At 49.0% G+C, this 26579-nt stretch overlaps 1 protein-coding gene across 4 annotated transcripts; it reads right to left on the bottom strand.

Moving 5' to 3' along the window:
• On the bottom strand, positions 1-26354 carry LOC122376298 (myocyte-specific enhancer factor 2-like). 4 transcript variants are annotated; one of them, XM_043356095.1, is made up of 9 exons: positions 26054-26354; positions 15691-15791; positions 9439-9642; positions 5201-5359; positions 4649-4865; positions 4085-4218; positions 3567-3775; positions 1991-2178; positions 1-1759 (listed from the first exon to the last, which is right to left on the bottom strand). In XM_043356095.1, exons 2-9 carry the CDS (start codon positions 15742-15744, stop codon positions 1626-1628), a joined length of 1299 nt encoding a protein of 432 aa, XP_043212030.1. In that variant the 5' UTR covers positions 15745-15791; positions 26054-26354; the 3' UTR covers positions 1-1625. The 4 variants fall into 4 exon arrangements, with proteins under 4 accessions (XP_043212030.1, XP_043212029.1, XP_043212032.1 ...); XM_043356094.1 differs by lacking the exon at positions 9439-9642 and adding an exon at positions 9190-9393 and having other exon boundaries at positions 26054-26313; XM_043356097.1 differs by having other exon boundaries at positions 3567-3772; positions 26054-26312.
• Between the last annotated feature and the right edge of the window lie 225 nt (positions 26355-26579).

The following is a 26579-nucleotide window of genomic DNA, read 5'->3' as shown; positions in this document are numbered from 1 at the left end:
TTGGTGTTTGTTTTATTTTAGAAAACTTTCGAACATAGCACAACGCGCCCCCCGGACGGCGGTCGGCCGACACAGTCAAAAATGTCCGTGATTGATGGCAGAGACAGAGTGAGTGTGTTCCGTGACGGCAGGCGAATAGGTCATCGCCATATCTGTGGTTTATGTCGGGCAGCAGTGAAGGCTGCTGCCCTTTCTGTCTGGTTGTATGTCGGGCAGCAGTGCTGCGTCTGTCTATGGTATATGTCGGGCAGCAGTGTGGGACAAATTGCTGCCGCGTCTGTCAGTGTCTGTGTTTCTGTGTCGAACAGCAGTGAAGGCCACTGCCGCCTCTGTGTGCCCTAGTGTACGACAGGGGTTTGGCGGGCCATGCAGGCCGCACAAACACCAGCTCTACGCCGGCGGGACAAACCAAGCACGACTACATTACAAGGCTGCCGGCTGGCGGGGCGGCACGGGCCGCCGCCGACCGCCTGCTCTGCCGCACACACCTGCTAATGGCCAGCCCACGAGGCGGCCAGGTCAACTAAACACAACGCAAGCGCACGAAACAAAGCTCTCCGACAACAGTGGTAACAACTTCGTCACAAGCTGAAATTTTATCAAGTAGCGTTAAAGCTTCCGACCACTGGGTAAGGCCAACGACTTGTATAAACAACTAACTTTATACATACCCTATAGTAAAAATAGTAACAATTTTAGGCTCATAGCGCCACACGGGAGAGTGCAACGCTTCAACCGGAGGCAAGAGGGACATTCTGTCGGCCTCGGCACGGGGAGTGGACGCGCGGTGGGCGCCGCCGTCCGGCGCCGGCTCGGCCGGGCTGACCGCACCCAGCCTGCCCGTTTGTACTGAAGACCGACGCCAGCGAGCGACCAGGGGCCGGCCGAGCAGACGCCACCAGCCGGCGGTTTTGATTCCTCTTCTATGGCCGTGAGGGGACAGGGGACGGCGGACAGCGTCCCGGTCCAACAGGATAGTGGGAGAGCACAAAACGGCAGCTGCAGCCCGGCCGGCCGGCCGGCGGCCAGCGGCCAGCACTGATTGTCAGCGCGCGCGCCGGCCGTCCAGGGGAGGGGCACGTCTGTTGGCCGACGCTACGTCGGCCTGGAAACATGTACATGTGCATAACTATACTGGGTGAACAGACAGCGCCATAGCTTACAACCACAGCAACAAATAGCTTCCGTCCTTGAGTGCATGTCTAACAACAACACAATTTGTACAGTGCGGAGCGCAGAGAACTAGCAGTCGGGAGATTGAGCACATGGATACAACATCTGCTGGGCCGGCTGGGCAGCGCCGCAGGCCCCGTTATGGAGCGCGCTGGGGGCCGGCCGCCGGCGCCGCTGAGATCTGCTCGGCTGGGCGCCACCCGGCGCCGACCGGCTCCCCGCTATGTACAGGGGTCTTCCGTCTAGCAAACTCTCGAAAGCCCCCTTCTCACTCGCCCCCGACCGGCGCACACCTGAGAAAATAGATACTCTTCTGTGTCTCGTCACTTCCGTGTCTCGCATAGCTGCGCTCAAACCGAGGCCGTGAGGCCACGGCAAGCAAACCCGTATCGCCAGTCGACACACGCGCCTCTGGCGGAGGTCGCTGCAAACGCTGCTTCACCATTCTGGCGCTAGGTGGCCCACGGGTCGGCCATGCGAGGGCGTTTATGCATTGGCCCGGGCTCGTAGTCACTTAAGCTTGGTTCCGGTGAGCTGTGGCCATGACCGGGGTTCCCTGGTGCTAAATGCACAGGGTGAACCATGCCTGAAACGGCAGACACGCTTGGTCACACCTCAGTTCGCGACAGTGGAGAACAGCGGTCAGATTTAAACACAGACGGCTGGAGTCAACGTGAAGCATCGAAGGACGGTCAGGTTCAGTCACAGGTCTTGGTATCACAGTCCCCCAACGCTCTCCTCCCAAGGGATCCTCCCTCCCAGCGGGGCCCTGCCGCTGCCGGTAGAGGTCGAGAGAAGCCGATAGAGTCCGACCTACCTGGCGCTGACGGCGGCAGGTGGGACGGCGAGAGGTGGCCACTGCCGCCCGGCCGCAGGTGGTGCAGCCCGTTCGGCGTGTGCCCGTCCCGCGGAGGTGACACCGGCTCAGATTTGATGATGCGCGCTGGGGACAGGTCGGAGCCGACGGGCGGCGGAGAACTGCTCGATACGGACACGTGGGGCACGCTGAAACGGAGACGTAACAGCGGTCAGCCCACTCTCCCGGCACCGACCACCCTATCGTCAGGGGCAAAAGCACGGCATTATTAAATCAATTGCTGTGGTAAAAGATGAATGTAATTTACTAATAATAGAAAATATAGCAAAATTCGTCACCAATTCACATTTCACAGCTCGCACACCGATAGAATATAACAATACAACGGTGTCAACAAAAATACACAGACATACAACTAACATATCGACATAATACACCAATACACGGTTGACGCACCGACATAATACACCGATCACAGCCGACGCACCGACATAATACACCAATACAGAGCTGATACACCGACGTAATACGCCGATACACAGCTGATATACCGACACAATACACCAATACACAGCTGACACGCCGACATAACACACCGATACACAGGTGACACGTCGTCAGCATGCACCGATATACAGCCGACTCCGACATACCACCGATAAATAACTAGCCGACATATCGACAGAATGCACCGATAAACAATATACACCGATATACAGCAAACGTATACCGACATACATCGATACGAGTATATGTGCAACAGACACACAGACATAAATAGTATACCGATATACAGCTGACATATTGGTACAATACATATAGCGATACACTGCTACACGGCCGACGCAACGACATAATACACCAATACACAGCAGACACCCCGACATAATGCACCGATACACAACTGACACACCGAGACTATACATTGATATACATTGATATACACAGCTGACACCCCGACATAATGCACCAATATACAGCTAACACATCTATGAATGGGGGGCCACCAGGCACCAATACACAGCTAACGCACCTATGAATGGTGGCCACCGATACACATCTAACACACCATGCGGCCCTGGCCGCGCATGGCCCAGCCGGACTTTGCATCGTAGATAAATGACATGATGAAGCGATGCAAAGGTCAGCCTGAACACAAACAAAAGCAGGACGCTATTTTAGCGCAGCGCAACGCTGAAATAGATCACATTTTTCCGAGGAAGTGCAATCAGGCCCCGATCAGCAAGCAGCGTACGCAACCCCGTCCCATATTCAGCCGGCTATCTGTGCAATCTTCGACAAGTAAACGTTGCGAAACTCGTCGCCAATCTGGCTAGATGTACCTATCGGGTACTCGCCGGGGCTCTCCGGCTGAGCACGGGCCCAGGCTATCCTTGGTTCATAGTGTCGGGGGAGCGCGCCGGCATCCGTCTAACAGTCGGGTGTATGTGACAGTCGGGTGTATCTGACGGTAGGGTGTACCTTACGGCCGGGTGTATCTGACGGTAGGGTGTATCTGACAGTCGGGTGTATCTGACAGTCGGGTGTATCTGACAGTCGGGTGTATCAGACTCACTTGTGATGCGGCATGTTGGAGTGCGGCCCGCCGCCGACGCTGATGTTGACCGAGGTACTCCAGGGGTGCAGCGAGTTCAGGCCGGCCAGCTGGCCGTCGGGACTGACGAACTCTTGACCGCCGAACGCGCCCGGGTAGCCCAGACCGGGCGCCAGGCCGGACGGAGCCGACGGCATGGTAGCGGCGGCGCCGGCGCGCGGAGGCATCTGCTGCACGGCGGGAGACGGTCACACTCGGGGCAATGAACCGCCGGTGGCATGGGGAAACGGGACAATGATCCAGAAATAACGGAACATGCTTATTCTACGACGCTAAAATAAAAGGACTACCGCATATAAACCGAACACTTAAGACAATATCCGCTCGTACATTGCGAGATGACGGCAATTGGAACTGAAACTAATAATGGAATTATCTATGTACTTCGGAAGGTCTGTGTGTACTATATCTATCAAGGCCTAACTCACATCATACACTACACAGCTATAGTTAAAGTCCGGCTGACGTCAGTTTCTCACCGGGCTCTGGCCGACACTGTTCGGAGAGTGCTGCGGCTTCATGTTGTGGGACACCTTGTGGAACATGCTCGGGGACGTGGAGCCAGGCAGCGGCGAGGTCGAGTTCGGGTAGCCGTTCGACATGTCGAGCAGACCTGTCGGAAAATCAGAAAAAGTCAGCATCCGTTCGACAAGTCGAGCAGACCTGTCGGAAAATCAGAAAAAGTCAGCATCCGTTCGACATATCGAGCAGGCATGTCGGAAAAGTCAGACATGTCGGAAAAGTGCGACCCATCTAATACGGCGGAGAGGTGGTTTTCCGGCAGACAGCAATAGGACCGAGTGCGGGAAAGGATGAGAGATGAATTCTAGACCCGTACGTTTATGAGACGACGCATTTATAATTTATAAGACTCAAATATAAAAAGGAAAAAAATATGATAAATAATTCATAAAGGCAGCAGATTAATTCCATATATCTTGAACATTTTAAGCAATGAGATCGAATTTGACCAAACAGTCATTGTGGGCCAGATGAGAGCGGACGCATAGACAGGACGTACTGGCTTCCAGCAGCACACACACCTTGTGACGAGCCGGGCCGAGGACTGAGCGAGTGCTGCATCTGAGGCGACGCCTGCATTAGCGCAGGGCCGCCACCACCATCGCCGGACCCGTAAGGACTGCTGACTCCCACGCTATTGGAGCCTCCACCGCCGCCGCCACCGCCACCTCCTCCACCGCCGCCACCGCTGCCGCCGCTGCCTCCGCCCAGCTGGTAGGCGCCCAACGGAATACCGACCTGTGGATGGAACGGCAAAATCAGTTTTGTGCATTTAGATAGGCTATTTGCAGTGAATGAAGTGAAGTTCTATAGTAAAATCTGTCAATGTTAACCTTGTTTTGGTTCGGTGGTTCGGTAGGTAAACGGTAGGAAAACTCTCGAGCAAATATCAGTTATTGTCCAGCCAAAAGTGGCAGGCATAGGCTTACGAAGTAAAATAAAAAATGCATTGTAAAATATGGACAAATTTTCAAATAAGTTACTCAATAAAATATAAAGGCTTAATTAACGTCAATCTCTCGTCGCCACCCAAGAATTGGTAACCTGTACCGCCGTCTCGCCCGCAGACTCACCCTGTTGCCGTTGAGCTGGCTGCTGCGCTGCATCAGAACCTGGTATTCCTCCTCGATCTTGCTGTACTTGGGCTCGGCGGAGCGTGGAGTGAGAAAGTCCTCCGGCTCCGGACTCTCAGGACTGAGGCCGCCATTCTTGTGCTCCTTCTTGTTTAGCGCCTGTGGTGAATGGGGTGGTCAGTGGGCCACCAGAAACGGACATAATCAAGGTTTTAGGCAGTGGCGCGAGCAGATATAACCCGTTTACCGTGGCTGGCAGGATTTCATGAATTGAGTCGAGTACCTACGTCGGGACTTGTTTTCGCCATGGAGGCCAAGGTCTCCAGGCTATAAGGTCACGAAATTTCGACTGCACAATCTGTGGGTGGGGCGGACCATCGTATTACAAGATGGGGGGTGATCGGACGAGGGGTGCGACGTCAGCGCGCGCTCGCGTGCATCATAGAGTTGACATGAGATACGGCCAAAACGGCGATCGGGCGATAATCGACGTGCCCCTTTCCGGGCTCATGATGACGGTTCATTCGAATCGACACAATAAATGATGAGATCTCGCAAAAAAAAAACTGGGAATAAGCCTGTGCTATTCCGAAATCACCTATATGTAAGGTAGGTACACATATAACGACCGGGTAAGGTGCATCTATGAAGGTATTGCTATCCGTCGACGGAGTTATATGGGAACAATCTAAGACGATTCGAATGCACAATGCGACCCGAAGCTAGCTATGTTCTCTAGTTATTCACAGAATCAGTTAAAAACCATCGGTCGTTTTTGGTAGGCGCTTGCACATGCGACTGGCACGCATTGAGATATTGAGCTGCCCAGCAAAGGGATCAGTAGTTACGCTTGTCCCTATTGGACCTCCGGAATGCCATCCTGCCGATGCCGTCCTGCTGTCCCACCTCAACTGGGATATTTTGGATTACTGTCAACTAGGACAGTTCAGACTACTGATGGCTCCACTGTGACAGACATTGAGACATACCTACTGGGCAGACCACTGTTTCCAATATGAACGACAGACCACTGTGTCCACTGGGGCTGGGAGACCACTGCGTCCACTGGAACGCCTCAGTAGCCGGCTAGGACCGGTTCGCCGGTAGGTCGATATTAGCAGTTCTCGTGATCCTAACTGACAGGACACGTAGCACATTGGCCCGAGCAAGTGATGACGACGTCCACTTTGATGAAGCAGAGGCCAGCGGAGACGGACCGTAGGGGAGAGTGGTGCAGGAGGCCCCCCCTTAAGCTCAGTTACTATTTTTAGACAACTGATAATATTTAAGCGCTAACGTGTGCATGCGCTGTCAGCATGCATCATTTTCCCATACATATTTGCATTCAAAATGAGTCTAGGGGGTACACAAACCGTAAACTTTAACATTTTGGAAAAAGTTGCAAAAGGGCCTCTTACACTATGGGTATGGTAAGACGCCCCCCCCCCTCGGGCGTTTTAAAAGTCAAGTCGACTTGTAAAAGACGCTTTGCGAACACAGCTGCAAGGCCTTTTATTTCGAAAAGCTAAGCAAATACGGTGTTATCGAAACCAATAACACTTCCAAAGCGCTCGAACAATTCGAAAACTAGCACAACCAAACGCTGATGACCAACGAAAATTGTACCTATAACCTCTAAGAAAAGAAACAGAAAAAAAAAGAAACAAAAACAAACTCCTTGAAAAAAGAATGCCACGCCTGCCGCAGGTGCAGGCGTTTTAGCATCGGGGGCGTTTTTTATCGGAGGGCGTTTTATCATCCTCGAAGGGAGGGCCTCTTAAAAAAATACAGTGTTTTAACGTCCACAATATTTATGGTTTATGAGACATTTGCAGCGCACCAGAACATGGTCTATTCTGAAGCTAACATGTGACAATTTCGATGAGAAAAGATTGCATTTGATAGCCATTGTTTTTTTTCAGATATATAAGGGTGATAAAGATGCATATATCTAGCAAGTAAAGGGGCAAAAACAGAAACAGGCTTACCAAAAGTCGCTGCGACGCACCTGATACCTCAGGTTTCGTGAGTTGTTTCAAGAGGGCTTCTGCTTTACAAGAACATTAAAAAATAAATAACATTATTGGTTTGGTAAAAAAAGCGATGGGGCCTCTTACCGACCCTGGGCGTCTTACACGGATCTCCCCTAACCAGTGACATGTGAAGAAGAAATACAGCGGTGTCTTGGAGGAGACCCTGCAATGGCCCACCAGGTCCCACGCGGCCAAAAGTGATCATTGGACGCAGAAGTCTGCGATGAAGCTCGTAACAAACTTCAGGTAAACAAACGAGGCAACACCTATAACAAGCAAAAGCATATGATCCCGGCAACAACGTTATGACGATTGACGACTAATAAACGGTGAACGGTTACTTATGAAAAGCTGGAGTAAGAGGAAGCAGTAGACCTCAAGCCTGCGACAGTGATCGATGCAATCTTTTACTTATTCGTTGCATAACGCTTTGAACGCCGTCATCAATAGCCTGGATTCAACAGTTCTTGGAAGCAGCAGCTTTTCAGTCACCAGTCTCGCTGAGGTGCCCCGACGACGGGCGAGCCAAAATATGTCCAGAGAGAGGCAAGAAGAGAGAGGAACCGATGCCCAAGCACAGCTCACTCTGCTGCTGCCTGCAGTCTGCGCTAAGGGCAGGACAGCAGAGAGTCACGGACTGCCTCCGCAGAGGACCGTCCCACCCACCCTGCCGTCAGGGGTCGCCCCCCCCGCGGCGGTCGATACGCTCCGGTGAATGCCGGTCTATATGTGGCGCCGACGACCGGACGCCGTCGGCCCGATGACGTCATACGACTCAGCTGATCAATCAGAGGAGCCAAATGCGAGACGATGCAGCTGCAGCACATAATGCCGGTGACAGCATCGGGTCAGGAAGCTGTGCGACCAGTCCGTTGAAGTTACCAGTCATTGAACCGCTTGAAATATCTCAGAGTTCGCGTCCATGCACACTAGCATGGGTCATGGGTCAGGTGTAACTTTGAATGCTTTCGACGTCCTAGTTTGGGACCCGAATGACCATTTTGGGCCTTCCATGGATGTACGAGAAAGTTTTCACTTCTCAGCGAGAGGAGGTCCCTTATACAGAAATGTCTGCATGGCGCACGTATAAATATATACCTTATACCTACGTTTCGCTGAAATTCCATTTGCTAATAGCTTAACAGCACCAACTTCTTACGTTTTAAAACCCATCTGGGACCTCTAGATGCGAGACATGTTCACGGTAGTGAAAGGGTCATCTAGCGCAGCATACCAAGGATGTCGATTATCGGGAATTTGTGTAATACTCGTAAATAAAGGGATGCCGACAGATGAGTTTTCTGTAATCTCGCTCCATCGATTGCTCATCTCTGGCGCATCGAATGAAAGGTATTGCGACACATTGACCTGACAGACGTAATAGCAAACAAAAAAATATATACGTACAACTCCGCCCCAAACGTGCATTGAGAGCCATTCGGTCATTGTTGATACCCAAAAGGAAGACGTCAACTGAAGATGTTTAAAGGTTGGCACACATCGGCGCCTCCTTCTCCACATGCAAAGGACCACATTATAGAGGATTCCGCAGCGCAAAGCGCAGAATGGAAGGTTTGGAAGAGAATACCATCACCGGGAGCGCCAATTCATTCTGCCAGATTCCCAACACCAGCCGAAGGGCAGCACGAACCATCGTCTACCGCTGGAACAAGTACAACCATCCACCGACACCCCTTCACCAGCACCAGGCAAGCCACTAGCACCGACAAGCTATTAGCCCAGGAAGCGATCACCATCCTCCACCAGTTGCAGATACAAGCCAGAGCCACCGAAGCACCCTGCTCGGCACCCGCCGCCATGCGGTACGAGCTGCCTGTCCAGCACCTCTGCACAGAAGGGCGCAGTCCGCCGCCCGCAGCCAGCGCGCGCCCCACGCGGCTGGCTCCATGCTGAGGACGGCAGAGACCCGCGAGATTGGCGAACAGTGCACCGTACCTCCTGAATGTCCTTGTTGGTGCGAGACTCGTGCGGCTCGTTGTACTCGGTGTACTTGAGCAGCACCTTGTCCATGTCTGTACTGGCATATTGGAACAGCTTACTGGATGAGTTAAAGATGATTAGCGCAATCTCACAGTCGCACAGAACACTCAACTCGTAGGCCTTTTTCATGAGACCAAATTTTCGCTTAGTGAATGTGACCTGGGGACAGAAACATCACAGTTAGACGTGAGCACAATCACTTACCTCGATGACATTTCGGTTGGTGAGCGATTCGTGAGGCTCGTTGTACTCGGTGTACTTGAGCAACACCTTGTCCATGTCCGTGCTGGCGTACTGATACAACTTATTGGACGAACTGAATATAATGAGCGCTATTTCACAGTCGCAGAGAACACTCAGCTCGTAAGCCTTCTTCATTACGCCGAATTTCCGTTTGTTAAATGTTACCTGAAATAGAGGAAAACGTGTTCAACATACGGATATAGGTATATTGATAATGGAAAGGGGCATGCTGGTGCACCGAATGCATAACGGTAATGACTTAGCCATATTTATTGTATATTATAAAAAGCAAGGTTATGCGAGAGAGATCTCGTGGTATTTACGACATACCTAACTTTATGACAGGTCCCTGGAACTTTTCAATGGCTACGTATACATAGGCAGTTTGAAATATACCTACAACATTGCACAGTACTTGGAGTCGACCAAGTTGGCAAATCCCAGTCCTTCCAGTGTTCATTAGCCTGTTGTAATGGGAAGGAATTTATCGGCGACCACAAATACTGGTTGTGGTTACACACCGCGTTATCAAGGCCAGACCCGGTCATAAGTCAGATCGCCAGTGTCCGTGAGGAGAGCTTTTCGTTCCCCCCGTCTAGCTTTGTTACAAACGGCAGCAAAAGAGGTACAAAAGGAAGGTTTTATCAAGGCAATTCTAAAGGAAGTAAAATTTTGACTTGGTAAATTTGTTAGGTCAGAGATCAAGGTAAGAGGTCATAGGTATACCTAAGGCCAGCGTTTCGCAGTGACCAGTGCTCCAGAGGAAAGCATGGACCAAATAATTAATTGTCAACGAAATATCACACATAGAAAAAGACATTCAAAGGAGTCCGATGGTGTGCTCAAGTTCAAAGTCAAGGCCATTATCAAGATATTGCACATTTTATGCATCTTTGCCCTACCGTGCTGGACAATCTGAGTTTTCCGTGTCGCGTCATGTTTTCACGCCCCCCCCCCCCCCCCCGTTTAAATCGGCTCCTGGGCCATGCGACACGCGGTAAGCGGCATTACAAAGAACGTCAAAAAATAGGTAATGAAGAAAACAATTCTGTCATTGTTTAGGTCAGGTCAAAAGGCAGGTCACCAGAGGTCATCAAAGGTCAAAGCTAGCATATACCATCAATTTTCGAAAAAAAAGACGCATAATTCGGTTACCAATAGAGCTAGGTATATACCGGGTGGCCCAGAAAAAACGTTCCCAACTTTAAATCAGTATTTCTCAGAAAGTGATAAAGATACAACATTGAAACTTTGAATAGTCAATGCGGCACACATTTTCAGTAAATGGTGTGATTTTCATGGTGTTCGGTAAATTACTTTTTAAACGGTTCGTGTTTCAAGTATGCCATGTAAAAATTACTTTTTTGCTCCGATGTTTACTCAAAAATGTGAGTGAACAGGTCACTTTCACCCCTCGGCACCACGGCCTAGAGCCATGGCTGCTACTGGCAGCTAGTCTCATTGATGGTTCGGGTCTCAGGATGACACATTCCATCAGGCAACCACGATGGCTCTGTGCCAGTGGCATCGGAAGAAGTTTCCAGTTTTCTAACCATCTTGTGGCTCAAATGCTTTCCTGGCTGACATTCCTGGGAAAAGGTAGCTTTTCAACCAGTTTTCTTTTTTGTCATCTGCTGGCAATGTTGTTTTTCATAAAATGTTATGTGGTCTTCTGGCACAGGAACTAGTCTGTTTTAGTTTGTTTTCCTTATCCGGTCGATTTACTGTTTGATCTACTGAAAGGAGGGTAATCAGCAGTAATCCATGCACCGTGCCACGAATCATGATTTGGTGTTAAAACGAATGGCATCCATGAGCACCATTTTGGCTCAGTATTTGAATATTTGGCACAAAAGTGAGACACAAATATTTAAAATAAGAACATACGTGTTGGTTTCATTCACATGCTCTATTTTTCTATTCTTTTTTATAACATGGGGCGTCTAACCCAATCATCACTATCGTTTGACATCGGCAAAAAAAGCAAAAACGTCTTGCTTAGTTCAACTCAAGATTGCCAGCTTGAAAATGATGGTATAGTGTTATAATTTAGCATACCAATGCGCAAAGAAATGACGCAAACTTGCTGAAAATATTGTCTCGTTATTTGCACTCGAATTTGATATATGGGCCTCCAAAGTTCGGAACGTTTTTTCTGGGCCACCCGGTACAGTGCAGCGGAAAAGCGCATTTCATAGCTCCTTCAACGCTCTTTCGCCAACATGTCCTCAGTTTTGACCTCAGGTCAACGATTTAGCCTCCAGAGGGCAAAAACTAATAATAGCCGTTTTTTACGAAAAAAAGGTGTTTTTTCTCTTGTAATAACTTTTGACTCGAGAAAGTCACGACATTACTTTTGCCGGCATCGTGTTTCTCTCGTCGAGACGCGCACGCGTAAAATGCACTTAATTTGACGTTGAAATGTCATTTTGAAAACTTGACATCAGGTCAAGGCCTGATGTCATGACCTGACCGGAAAAGGTCATGCTGTATATCAGCCGATCCGTATCGTCGACCTGAACACAAGTCTAAAGTGATTTCACCGCTCTAGCATGTATCTATCAAAAGTTTGGTAAAAACTGCTGGGGACCTGTCATGACCTGAAATGATCTCAGAGGCACAACGAGGTGTCACGGGTGCAATTTTCCCATTCAGTCTGTCATGCTTACCCATAAACTAATGTTTGAGAGTGTTTAGAACGACGTTCATCCAAAAGATGATTTCAATTTTCTTCCATTGACTTATAATTGAGAGTTCGCAAAATTTGCCTGACCTTAGGTCATAGATATCTAAATTCCGAGATAAACGTTTTATACATGCTGTTACTCTTATCAAGCGCTGAAAGCTTAAAAGCGATCGCTAACGACGTAGCTATGGCGAGCATTTTAACCTTTTCTGAGGTAAGCCACTTGACGTGACCTGGTGACCTGACCTTGAGCGACATGGGTCTGAAATTCTCACAACATGTGCTGAACAGATGCGAGAACAGGTGTGCTAAAACCAATGGGGCTCCGCGCCGCTGATTTTGAGATATCTTCAAAAACCGCAGGGGTGTTCAAACAGCCAACTTAAGCCAACTTTCGATATTTTCCTACACGGTGATGGTGATCTAAAACAGCTACAATTTTAATCCATGTGATCGCAAGGCACCTCGCAGTTGCGATCAAACGTAAGTTGAATCGGAACAGATATTGGAGGGATCCATCACATCGTAGGCTAAGTAGATACGCAAGTTGTATCGCAAATGGTGAAGATACGAACTAACTTTACGAATCTTCTCGGTCGATCGGAAGGCCGATCGTAGTGAAGCTTTACCTCTTTCTCAAGAGAAAAATATAAGAAATTTTCAAAATTTTCACAAAACCGAAATATATGTTAAACAAATATGGTTGATGAACACGTGTGCAAAATTTGAAGTCGATTTCTTCAAAAATGGCTGCGCTAGAGCGTTTTAAATTTACACGTTGAAAACGGCCACTTTCACGTCATTTTTGTAATCACTTTTTCAAAATTTAAAAAGTGTTTTGGGCAATTTTTCGCGTTAATTGCGAAAATCTGACCAAAACATGTATCGCACCATCAATGATCCGATACGCCATCAGAGGCCGCGCCGCGGACAGGTGGGCGCGGCGATACCTAGGCCGCGTGGGGGTTACACTGGTGTTCGGGAAGGGCTATGTCAACGCGAGGCAGGCCGCGGGGGAGCCGGTTGCGGCGCCGGTCCGTATTTGTCGGCGCCTAACAGTGCAGCGGTGCGTTTATGGCGGAGGGAGGGGAAGCGGTGTAGTGTCGGCAAGGCCGCACACAGGAGAGGGCACACGGGCCTCCCCACATTCGAGTTGGGGCCCCTAATCTTTAGACCGCCGAAAACCATGTAAAATGAACTGAAATAATGATTGAAAAGACCGGGAGGGCCCATCTCGTTCCCCAGCAGGCCCATACGAGTCCATAAATGCCCAGTAGCGCAGCCAGGGGTATTGTGGTGAAATTTCAATGGCCCTCAAAAGACCTCAAAGGGCCCACAGATGGGGTCACCGGGTCCTCAGATGGTCTCGAAGGGCCCTCGGTTAGCGTCAAATGGCCCTCATCTGGTGTCAAAGGGCCCTCAGATGGCCAAATGAAGGGCCACAAGATGGCCTCAAAGGGCCCTCAGATGGGTTCAAAGGGCTCTCAGCCAACGTTAAACCTACCTCAGAAGACCTTAAAGGGCGTCAAAGGGCCCTAAACCTGCGTCAGAGGGCCCTGAGCTCGCGTCAAACGACCCTCCGAAGGCCTTAAAGAGTCCTTAGCTTGTGTCAGAGGGCCCCCAGCTGGTGTCAGTGAGCCCTCCTCAGCTGGCGCCAAAAGTCCATCTGAAGGCCTCAAACGGTCGTCAGCTGGAGTACAACGGTCCTCAGATGCCGTCACGCGGCCCTCAAAAGTCTCAAGGAGCCCTTATAAGGTCTCAAAGGGCCCTCATTTGGCCTCAAAAGGCCCTCCGCTAGCGTTAACCGGACTTCAGAAGGCCTTAAAGGGCCCTTATCTGGTGTCAGAGGGCCCCCACCTAGTGTCAGAGGGCCCTCAGTTGGCGCAAAATGGCCATCAGAAGGCCTCAAACGGTCCGTAACTGGAGTCCAACCGCAACGGTCCTCAGGTGGCGTCAAGCGGCCCTCAAAAAGCCTCAAAGGCCGCTTAGAAGGCAGCAAAGGGCCCTCATATGACCCCAAAGGGTCCTCTGCTGGCGTCAAACGGACCTCAGAAGGTCTCAAAGGGCGTCAAAAGGCCCTGAGCTCGTGTCAAATACAAAAGCGCCCTTAGCTGGTGTCAGGAGGCCCCCAGTTGGTGTCAGCGTGCCCTCAGCTGGTGTCAGAGAGCCCTCAGTTGGCATCTACTGGCCATCAGAAGGCACCAAACGGTCCTCAGATGGCGTCCAACGGTCCTCAGCTGACGTTAAGAGGCCCTCAAAAAGGCCTCAAAGACCCCTCGGCTGCTGAAGAGGCCCTTAGCCTCAAAGGAAACTCAAGAGACGTTAAACGGCCCTAAAAAGGCTTGAAAGGGCCCTCTGCTGGTGGCAAAGGGCTCGCATATGACGTCAATAACAGCTTTGTCAAAAACGGACCTGAGAGACCTTGCCGGTCCCTGGTTATAAGGGACTCCTGTCTCTTGCAGTAACCTGAGTGGCCCACGTTTACTGAGGGGCCCCTGGTTATTGAAGGAGTCCCTGGTTACTGGAAGGACCCCTGGTTATCAGAGGGTTCCCTGGTCACCTGGTGGGTCCCTGATCAATTGAAACCTCCCGATCATCTGAGCGCCCCCTGATTGCCTTGGTCTTGGCGTTGGCGTACAGTTTAAAGTCGTCGGCACACTGCGGCCTCCTCTTTCTCAACAAGTCCCTCTATTTCTTCTGCAGCGAGGGCGATTTCGTCAAAATACTCCTCCATCGCGAAGCCTCGTGCGCAGACGCAGTCTTCGGGGCGCTCGCTGCGCCAACTCTTGACGCCAACTGACGGGCTCCAAATGGAACAGATGGACTCCGAAACGAACATGGGAATGCCGACACATGATCCCTCCAAATTTACAGAGGAGGAGATGTCCCTGATAGCCTATTTGCAATAAGGGTCACTTTTACACTATAGACGTATGGGGAATTCGACCTTATCGACATGGTACTACGAGGTCAGCTGATCTGCTTGGCATTTAAATCGTAGTAAAACTGGCATTTAAACGCTGCGAAACAACTTACGTACAACGTAGCTCCGATTTGCTGCTCTTTCTTTTTCATCCCTCCGATTTTCTTCCGATCAAGAGAAGTTTCGTACCGAGAGAAGTTTCGCAGCCACGTCCGATATAACTTACGATAGCACGGATCCCCCCAGCCTAGTTACGTCTTACCCTAAGCTTATCGTTGACCTAGAAACTTTTATTTCGGTACCATTGGATTCTTTGTTTTCAAGCCATTCGATGATTTTATTGAAAAAACTTATCACCATGAGGAAACGGCGCCGAGATCAACTCCCCCGGTGAATACTGGGATGGGGAATCGCAGGTGCGGGAGAGGGTGAAGAAGTGAAAGAATGGCAGAATAACTCGTACGGTGAATATCTGCATAGAGCATTTAATTCAATGATCGGTTATAAAGTTAGTTCGCATTTATCGTCACCACATGTGAGGCTGACGATAGAAGCACCTCAAGCCATTCATTTCCTTGAATAAATGCGGGCTGTTCTGACTGACCTGTCTGTTCCGCTCGTCGGTGATGCGAGATATTTGAATTTTCTTGCGGCCCATTGTGTCAGTTTCTGTGGGCAAGTCGAGCTACGACAGCTGAATGCCTCCTGAAAAAAAAGAGACGATACGTTAGTTTCGCAGCCAAGCAGGATACATTCACGTTATTTCCATCCGTCACCTCAATGTTACCGAAGCTGTGTGTAGGGTACGACTTATCGCTTGTCCTAATGTCCATGTCACACAAAGTGGCACAGTTTAGGCTGGAGTGTTCCACTAACAACGGAGAGCCGTACTCATACCTACTACGTGCATCCCACTGCCCGGAACCCACGGCCCAAGCCGTTACACAGCTACGAGTTGATAGATAACCTTGGAACCGGTTCTTAGCCAGTCCTCGGTCACCACAATTCTGCAGTCCCGCATCCGGACTGCCAGTGCAGTGCCTCGGCACAGCGCTATACACGCTCCAAGGTGAACCTCATGCCAACGGTTTTGCGAGTCGACCCGGCAATAAAACCGATTCATGGTCTTCACCGAATGCGAGAATCTCGGCAGTCATAATGAAATGCTGGCTGTGACATATAGCATCCCATGACATATAGCATCCCATGACATAGGTATATGTCTACATGTATGTCCCTATATATGCAGTAGCGATGCATAAAGCGCAGGAAAGCTTAGGTAACAAGATTACGTATAGGTACTGACCACGGTCAATGACGGCGTTAAACTATGCGGATCCTGTATTACGCTATGCTATTATGCTGAAGATGTTTTCGCTACTGTGCAACCGGCACACAGCCACGATCAGATTGTTTCATTGCATAATGTGCTTCAGTCTGATTTCCTACGCGCTCAGCCGCATTTCATTTAAATAAAAAATTGAAAATATTAAAGACGACGCAGTCCTTGGTGTTTCGCTTTGCCGGGGATTGAATAAGCCGCCAGCCTGAACGTGGACAATACGACGTGCATCAAGTGCTATGATATTCAGATTCACTTTCAAATGCACATTCAAAAAAACTCACCAAATGCAAAGTTTTGGCTACCATCGTGTAGCCAGGAAAGCCCTGATTCTGAAAATATATATCCCAATACATGACACTCAATATTTAACGAGATATACCTGTTTTCCTTTTGAAGGTCATTCAAGGTCATATAGTGGCAGGTCATCAAAAAAACTCACCAATATACACCAAAATTACAGGATATATAGTGCAAAGCAGCCTACATCGAATGGTGGTAGTCACTATTCATGACACTTCTGCGTTTTTGGTACAGGGGCCATTTTTATTTTCAAATGCCTATCTCGCTAATGTTAACACTGCCTGACTTAAAGGCCAATAACTCCCAAAGTACATCACCGTTCTCTTTTAACTTTTGGTGACACGTTTGCAAGGCCCTGGGGCAGTTTTTGGTCAAGTGCCTACCCATGAAGCCTTCTCAAATCGTTTGTACGCGGGTTTGAAAATTTGATATTTTTGGTCATACGGCCAAAGTCAACAAAAAAGAACTCACCAATATGCACAAAAATTACAGGATATATAGTCCAAAGTGACCTCCATCGAATGGTGGTAGTCTCTATTCATGACACTTCTGCGTTTTTGGTACAGCGGCCACATTGATATTCAAATGCCTATCCCGCTAATGTTAACACTGCCTGACTTAACCCTCGCCGGCCGAGGGGGGGGGGCGGGTGCCGCCCCCCCCCCCATAGGGTTTTTTCGCGATAGCTCCGAACACGCTGGCGATAGAGAGCTGAAACTTGGCATACCTGACCTTTGATCCAAGCCGCATCTTTTGACACCAACCGCATTTTTGGGTCAGGTCAGGTCACTGACCTATGACGTCATAAGTGAACCTCTGCACGGTCTTCAGATGTCGCAACTTCGCAACGCCCTCACTGCCAAAGGAGATGTCACAGGGAAATGAAACTTGCAGGATCTAGTATCCATTATGAGTCCCACAACTTGTATATCTCGGATTTTTCCTAAAGGTCATATGAGGTCAGGTCATTTTCGTGACCTCACCATTATAAGTCAATGGGGAAAAATTCAAACTGCTATTCTGGCACCGGGAACGATCTCCAACTATCTCAAGCACACAGAATCGTGATTTTATGCACTCCTTGCAAGGTTAGATGCGTCACTTTTGCAATGTTGACCTTGCGTGACGTCATTTATGACGTCATCAAGGTCATATTAGTTTTTCGTCAATAACTCTTGATCAAATTGAGCTAGCGAGTCGGGAAAGCCACCAATGGACTCAGGAAGACCTGCCGAATCGAATGATATGCGACATGACCTCTTTCGACCAACTTCGTGACCTGGGGGTGCTGACCTGACCTTGACCTGAGGTCAACACCCCAAGTTGACCTGACCCGGACAAAAAGTATATCATTCGACGCGCCTGAGCGAGACGAACACGATGCTGCCAAAATCGGCGCTCTGCGGCCATTTTTTGCGAAGTTATTCACCAAAAACTGAACCGTACCTTGGGGCACTTGACCTGACCTCAGAGGTCACCGGTTGACCTAGGACCTTAAAATCGGGTACCAATCTCTGCGTCTCGTAACGGCGCACACGCTCGTTTTTTCCGCGACGCGCTAGCTCCACCAGGGGCGAAACGGCGAGGGGGGGGGTCGTACCCGCCCCCCCCCCCTCGGCCGGCGCGTATGTAGAAAACCAATAGGTCCGGCGAGGGTTAAAGGCCAATAACTCCCAAAGTACATCACCGTCTCTTTCATCTTTTGATGACACGTTTGCAAGGCCCTAAGGCAGTTTTTGGTCAAGTGCCTACCCATGATGCCTTCTCAAATCGTTTGTACGCGGGTTTGAAAATTTGATATTTTTGGTCATACGGCCAAAGTCAACAAAAAAGAACTCACCAATATGCACAAAAATTACAGGGTATATAGTCCAAAGTGACCTCCATCGAATGGTGGTAGTCTTTATTCATGACACTTCTGCGCTGTTGGTACAGCGGCCACATTGATATTCAAATGCCTATCTCGCTAATGTTAACGCTGACTGACTTGGATGGGTATAACTCCAAAAGTACATCTCCGATCTTGTTAAACACTTAGTGGCACGTTAGCAGGGCCCTGGGGCAGTTTTTGGTCAAGTGTCTACCCATGACGCCTTCTCAAAAATTTTGTACGCGGGTTTGAAAATTTGATATTTTTGGTCATACGGCCAAAGTCAACAAAAAAGAACTCACCAATATGCACAAAAATTACGGCATATATAGTCCAAAGTGACCTCCATCGAATGGTGGTAGTCCCTATTCATGACACTTCTGCGTTTTTGGTACAGCGGCCACATTGATATTCAAATGCCTATCTCGCTTATGTTGACACTGACTGACTTGGATGGGTATAACTCCAAAAGTACATCTCCGATCTTTTTAAACTTTTAGTGGCACGTTAGCAAGGCCCTGGGGCAGTTTTTGGTCAAGTGCCTACCCATGACGCCTTCTCAATACTTTTGTATGCTGGTTGGAAAATTTGATATCTTTGGTGATACGGCCAAAGTCAACAAAAAAGAACTCACCAATATGCACAAAAATTACGGCATATATAGTCCAAAGTGACCTCCATCGAATGGTGGTAGTCGCTATTCATGACACTTCTGCGTTTTTGGTACAGCGGCCACCTTGATATTCAAATGCCTATCTCGCTAATGTTAACGCTGACTGACTTGGATGGGTATAACTCCAAAAGTACATCTCCGATCTTGTTAAACATTTAGTGGCACGTTAGCAGGGCCCTGGGGCAGTTTTTGGTCAAGTGTCTACCCATGAAGCCTTCTCAAAACATTTGTACTCGGGTTTGAAAATTTGATTTTTTTGGTGATACGGCCAAAGTTAACAAAAAAGAACTCACCAATATGCACAAAAATTACGGCATATATAGTCCAAAGTGACCTCCATCGAATGGTGGTAGTCCCTATTCATGACACTTCTGCGTTTTTGGTACAGCGGCCACATTGATATTCAAATGCCTATCTCGCTTATGTTGACACTGACTGACTTGGATGGGTATAACTCCAAAAGTACATCTCCGATCTTTTTAAACTTTTAGTGGCACGTTAGCAAGGCCCTGGGGCAGTTTTTGGTCAAGTGCCTACCCATGACGCCTTCTCAATACTTTTGTATGCTGGTTGGAAAATTTGATATCTTTGGTGATACGGCCAAAGTCAACAAAAAAGAACTCACCAATATGCACAAAAATTACGGCATATATAGTCCAAAGTGACCTCCATCGAATGGTGGTAGTCGCTATTCATGACACTTCTGCGTTTTTGGTACAGCGGCCACATTGATATTTAAATGCCTATCTCGCTAATGTTAACGCTGACTGACTTGGATGGGTATAACTCCAAAAGTACATCTCCGATCTTGTTAAACATTTAGTGGCACGTTAGCAGGGCCCTGGGGCAGTTTTTGGTCAAGTGTCTACCCATGACGCCTTCTCAAAACATTTGTACGCGGGTTTGAAAATTTGATTTTTTTGGTGATACGGCCAAAGTTAACAAAAAAGAACTCACCAATATGCACAAAAATTACGGCATATATAGTCCAAAGTGACCTCCATCGAATGGTGGTAGTCCCTATTCATGACACTTCTGCGTTTTTGGTACAGCGGCCACATTGATATTCAAATGCCTATCTCGCTTATGTTGACACTGACTGACTTGGATGGGTATAACTCCAAAAGTACATCTCTGATCTTTTTAAACTTTTACTGGCACGTTAGCAAGGCCCTGGGGCAGTTTTTGGTCAAGTGCCTACCCATGACGCCTTCTCAATACTTTTGTACGCTGGTTGGAAAATTTGATATCTTTGGTGATACGGCCAAAGTCAACAAAAAAGAACTCACCAATATGCACAAAATTACGGCATATATAGTCCAAAGTGACCTCCATCGAATGGTGGTAGTCTCTATTCATGACACTTCTGCGTTTTTGGTACAGCGGCCACATTGATATTCAAATGCCTATCTCGCTAATGTTAACGGTGACTGACTTGGATGGGTATAACTCCAAAAGTACATCTCCGATCTTGTTAAACTTTCAGTGGCCCGTTAGCAAGGTCCTGAGGCAGTTTTTGGTCAAGTGCCTACCCATGACGCCTTCTCAAAACTTTTGTACGCGGGTTTGAAAATTTGATTTTTTTGGTGATACGGCCAAAGTCAACAAAAAAGAACTCACCAATATGCACAAAAATTACGGCATATATAGTCCAAAGTGACCTCCATCGAATGGTGGTAGTCCCTATTCATGACACTTCTGCGTTTTTGGTGCAGCGGCTACATTGATATTCAAATGCTTATCTCGCTAATGTTAACGCTGACTGACTTGGATGGGTAGGCACTTGACCAAAAACTGCCCCAGGGCCTTGCTAACGTGCCACTAAAAGTTTAAAAAGATCGGAGATGTACTTTTGGAGTTATACCCATCCAAGTCAGTCAGTGTCAACATAAGCGAGATAGGCATTTGAATATAAATGTGGCCGCTGTACCAAAAACGCAGAAGTGTCATGAATAGGGACTACCACCATTCGATGGAGGTCACTTTGGACTATATATGCCGTAATTTTTGTGCATATTGGTGAGTTCTTTTTTGTTGACTTTGGCCGTAAAAACAAAAAAATGAAATTTTCAAACCCGCCTACAAAAGTTTTGAGAAGGCGTCATGGGTAGACACTTGACCAAAACTGCCCCAGGGCCCTGCTAACGTGCCACTAAGTGTTTAACAAGATCGGAGATGTACTTTTGGAGTTATACCCATCCAAGTCAGTCAGCGTTAACATTAGCGAGATAGGCATTTGAATATCAATGTGGCCGCTGTACCAAAAACGCAGAAGTGTCATGAACAGCGACTACCACCATTCGATGGAGGTCACTTTGGACTATATATGCCGTAATTTTTGTGCATATTGGTGAGTTCTTTTTTGTTGACTTTGGCCGTATCACCAAAAAATCAAATTTTGAAACCCGCGTACAAAAGTATTGAGAAGGCGTCATGGGTAGGCACTTGACCAAAAACTGCCCCAGGGCCTTGCTAACGTGCCACTAAAAGGTTAACAAGATCAAAGATGTACTTTTGGAGTTATACCCATCCAAGTCAGTCAGCGTTAACATTAGCGAGATAGGCATTTGAATATCAATGTGGCCGCTGTACCAAAAGCGCAAAGTGTCATGAATAAAGACTATCACCATTCAATGGAGGTCACTTTGGACTATATACCCTGTAATTTTTGTGCATATTGGTGAGTTCTTTTTGTTGACTTTGGCCGTATGACCAAAAATATCAAATTTTCAAACCCGCGTACAAACGACTTGAGAAGGCGTCATGGGTAGGCACTTGACCAAAAACTGCCTTAGGGCCTTGCAAACGTGTCATTAAAAGATGAAAGAGAACGGTGATGTACTTTGGGAGTTATTGGCCTTTAACCCGCGCGGGGCTGGGGTCTCCAGCCGAACGCGCGGGGCTGGGGGGGGTAAATTTTACCCCCCCTGTTATCTCCCGAACTAATGGTCCGATTTGGAAAATTCAAACGCCAATCGAAAGCTCTCGTCACGAACTACTAAAAACATGTACTTAATTTAAAGTTTGAGGTCAAGGTCAAGGTCAGGTCAAGGGTACAAATTGCAAGTTTCTACAGTATCGGCCTTGCACCGTAGTTGCCGAAGAATGGAGTCATGGACTGAGACGGATCGCCCAAAACGTGTTCTTAGGCTACCAAGACAATATTCGTTGCATACAATATCATTCAGAGGTCAAGGTCAAGGTCAGGTCAGGTCAGGTCAGGTCACCAAAAAACAAAATATAAAAAAGGGCATGTGCGACACATGTTTTATGGGTCATTTTACTCATAGAATTCAATAGGCACACTCAATAAGTGATATGGACCACCTCTGGATGAATTTCAGGTCGAGGTCAGGTCAAGGTCGGGTCAAGTGAGGTCAAATTTTGAAGTTGGTTGTTAAGGCCTAAAAAGGTGTCTATCTGATGCAGTTTTTCACGGCGAATCGAATGGTGCTATTTTTGTTTCCGTACGAGGTCTAGAACTTCCAAAAAAGTCATTTTTCAAAAATTTTGTGTGTCGTGACGTCATAAAATTTTGAATAACTCCCACATTTTTGAACCGATTCTTCTAAAATTTGGTATGTAGGTGCACATAGACCACTTCTCTGACATATATTCCGGTTTTTTTGATAGACTCAAAATTTTGGATTTTATAATGATTTTCCCAAAAAAGTCAGTTTTTTGAAAAAAATTAGGTCAAAATCCAAAATTTTCAAAAAACCGAGATAGCCATTTGATAGACAAAGTAAAATTACGTATAACCTTTTTTGTTACGTCTTGATTCCTTTAAAAATGAAGATGTTAGCGGCGTTTGAACTTTTGCCGTTTTTGAGGCGAAAATGGCGAACATGACGTCACTAAAACGTCAATTTCTCAAAAATTTTCCGACGGATTTCGCTCAAATTTTCAGGGAACGTGTCAAATTGATGTAAGAAAAGGTACTGAAAGTTTGGCGGCGCTGCGCGCCGCCGTTTTTGAGATATCGCAAAAATTCGCGAGGGGGGGTAAAATTTACCCCCCCCCCCAGCCCCGCGCGGGTTAAGTCAGGCAGTGTTAACATTAGCGAGATAGGCATTTGAAAATAAAAATGGCCCCTGTACCAAAAACGCAGAAGTGTCATGAATAGTGACTACCACCGTTCGATGGAGGCTGCTTTGGACTATATATCCTGTAATTTTGGTGTATATTGGTGAGTTTTTTGATGACCTGCCACTATATGACCTTGAATGACCTTCAAAAGGAAAACAGGTATATCTCGTTAACTATTCAGTGTCATGTATTGGGATATGTATTTTCAGAATCAGGGCTTTCCTGGCTACACGATGGTAGCCAAAACTTTGCATTTGGTGAGTTTTTTCGAATGTGCATTTGAAAGTGAATCTGAATATCATAGCACTTGATGCACGTGACAATGCGGGAGATATTGCGCGTGGACTGATCGACGTAATGGAGCAGTTGCGGTTCCGGTAACTGCGGTAATTACTTGCCCACGAGATGAAATTTTGCGTCCGCCGATCCCGGTTCGTCATACTGAGGACTGACTTGCAGTAAAGCTTCCTCGTGTTCCTCATGTTTTGACGCATCGACATGCCAAGGATCTGCTGTCCACAGCAGTGCCTACTGCCTGTGCATTTCTCTCGCGTCGCCTCATGCCACCCTGGTCCACTCGGCTGTTCAGTAAGCTTGGCACAGGGAAGTCGAAGTCAATGACTGGCAACAAGACCATAGTCTACACCGAAGAGAGCCATTATCAAATATGAAGTAACTAACATTTTAAACGATGGGGAGATAAGTAATCGATTTAACTGAGGACTAGTCGAGTATGAAACGATCAGCAGTGAAGCGTAATTTTGCCGCGCCCACCCGTGGCATAGTTTCGCATTCCGAGAAGACACCTCCACGCAGTAACTGAAAGAACAGTCCATCTGCGGCTGCGAGTAATGTTATTGCTCTCAGCTGTGAGCTGCTCACCGAGGCGATGGACTTTTCACTTTTCACTACTGCGTTAGCGACCTTCCGCCCCGCCAGTTACGCACAAACGTACTCCACGGTGCGTAGAGCATAGTAGTGCTTCAGGAAGACACCATAGCGGCTCGTGTAGTGCGAATGGTCAAGGATTGGTTCCGCAACCTGTGGCACGGAGTGTGGTCGACCTGCAGCAGCGCCGCAGGCTGAGCTGGCGTTCATGTGCGAGTTCATTTTACTTTATTTGATGTTTTTAACGTTTTTGTTTTAAGCTTAAAAGTAGTTCGACATACCTACCAAACTAAATTTATTCCGGGCTGCTGATCCCTACACCGTTTTTTTTTTTTTTTACTGTGGGTAAGGTTAGTACCAGCACGCATGGCATATCTGGTAGAACTTGCTTTGTTACTGTCTATTCCTAGTAGCTGTAGGAGATTCTGGTCGAGCCGACTGCTCTTAATAGTTGGCTATCAGAGCTTAAAAAAGATAAACTGGAAACTTTAACGCTCTCTTTAGCGGGAGCGTCTTTATATACGGCGAGCATCGTCCATACGACCTTGACATCGCGATCCGGTCAATACGCGCCTGCCACTCACGTCCGCTCGGTGTGGATTGTGGAAGGCGTCCGGCCCCTTCAGAGAAAGGCAGGAACCGTGTGACCCTCCACCCTCCCACGGGAGGATAATGAGAGGGTAATGCCTGGCCGCACTGAGGGAAGGGAGGGTATTGCCCGTCTCCAAACAGGAGTGCACCACCTGTCGTCTACGGGAGAGTTACAGTCAGTCCCTGGGGGAGGGTACACGCACACAGGAGAGAGAGACCATCTGTGAATCAATCTGTACTTCACTGCCCACTGGGAGGGTACCTACCGTGTGAATATCTGTCACCACACAAACAGGTGACATTTATCTCCACAGGGCAGTAGAGGAACCGTCTGGTCCCACGCATGGGAGATAACGTCGGTAACTCTCAGCAAGGAGAAAAAGCAGCACCTGCACTTGCTCATCAGCACAGGAAGGTGGTTTCAATCTGTGACGTATCTACAGGGAGGGTACCGATGCACATTATAAGAAGTGTATCCCCTCACAGGAAAGTTATCGTACCGCTTGTCCCTTTGCCACAAGAAAAGGTACTGCACGCCTGTCTCTGTGCCCTCACAGAGAAAGTGCCAGTCGGTACTATACCACCCAGCCTGTCTCTCTGTCCCCTCACAGGAAAGGTACCGGTACCATCCCGCCGGTCGTGTCCCTTACAGAAAGGTACCGGCTCTCCCCAGCATGCTATGAGAGCGCCGAAAGTGGCCGAAGTACCGTCTCTGCACCACCACTGACAGTCTTGGCTGGTCTGCCGAGGACCCCAACCCACCAGCCGGGTCCCAGTCGTCGAAACCACCCCTTCCGTGGGCTCAAATGACAGGCCGATGCAAGGCGTCTCCAGTCGGTCGGTCGGTCCCCCGCCAAGGAGCGGCACATCCACTGGCCCGCCGGGGTCCGGCTGGGGTTGGCAGGGGTCGCCGACCGGGATTCGCGTCTGCCGCAGCCGCGGCGCGGAAGGCGTGGGGCGGCACTTGTTTGTCCCGATCGCGGCCCGGGCCGGTCGGGCGGGCGGCAGCGCATGTGGGCTCCAGGTGCCTGGCCGGCGCGGCGCGGCGGCGGTCCGCACTTTCCGCACACACCCACGGGCCCCGGGCCGCGCTCGGGGAGCGAGTCTCACCTTGGTACCCAGCGGAGTACTCCTACCACTGCTGCCGAGAGCGGCGTGCAGCTCCTGTCGCAGGGGCGGACGGACACAGACTACAGACGTAGCACACTTACTGGGCTCCCGGTGAAGACAGTCGATTGCGGAGTGGTGGCGCCTACAAGTCCGGCGCCGCTGCTGCTGTCTTCCGGAGCCGGCGCTGGTCGGTGGCGCCCCAATGCCGTGGCTCTCACGCAATTCCACGTTCTCACGCGGCCACTCAACGAAAATATCGAGTCAAATACAACAATCTGAAAATAGACGTTCAAAAATAGGCGCACGCGTCGCGCCGGCAACCAGCGGCGACCAAACGGCGCTAGGGACTCGGGCCCGACTAGTCGCTCGGCCGCCAGCCAGCATCGATCAACTCTTGCCTCTGACGTCAGAGGGCGCCGACCAATGAGCGGCCGGCTGGCAGCGGCCAGGTACGCACTACGCAGGCAGTCGACCCCCTCCCCGCCGATCCCCCGCCTCAGGAGGGCCGTCGGCGGCCGCCTCGGGTCAATCCGCGAGCGGGCGCCGTCGCGGCGGGTAGGAGGCGCAGCCCCGTGCCTCCGCTGCCGGAAGCACGCAGAGATTGGAGAAACAATGGGATGTCGCGCA

This window comes from Amphibalanus amphitrite, unplaced genomic scaffold (genome assembly GCF_019059575.1).
Source record: "Amphibalanus amphitrite isolate SeventyFive unplaced genomic scaffold, NRLGWU_Aamphi_draft 002091F_arrow, whole genome shotgun sequence".
Classification (NCBI taxonomy): Eukaryota; Metazoa; Arthropoda; class Thecostraca; order Balanomorpha; family Balanidae; genus Amphibalanus; species Amphibalanus amphitrite.
This window is presented reverse-complemented; position numbering and strand designations above follow the sequence as displayed.

Coding starts and splice junctions, on each gene's coding strand:
- LOC122376298 (XM_043356095.1), bottom strand. CDS start 15,744: ATGGGCCGCAAGAAAATTCAAATATCTCGCATCACCGACGAGCGGAAC. Junction 4,866..5,200: donor GCCAGCTCAACGGCAACAGG/GTGAGTCTGCGG, acceptor TTCCATCCACAG/GTCGGTATTCCGTTGGGCGC. Junction 1,760..1,990: donor CCTGCCGCCGTCAGCGCCAG/GTAGGTCGGACT, acceptor CTGCCGTTTCAG/GCATGGTTCACCCTGTGCAT.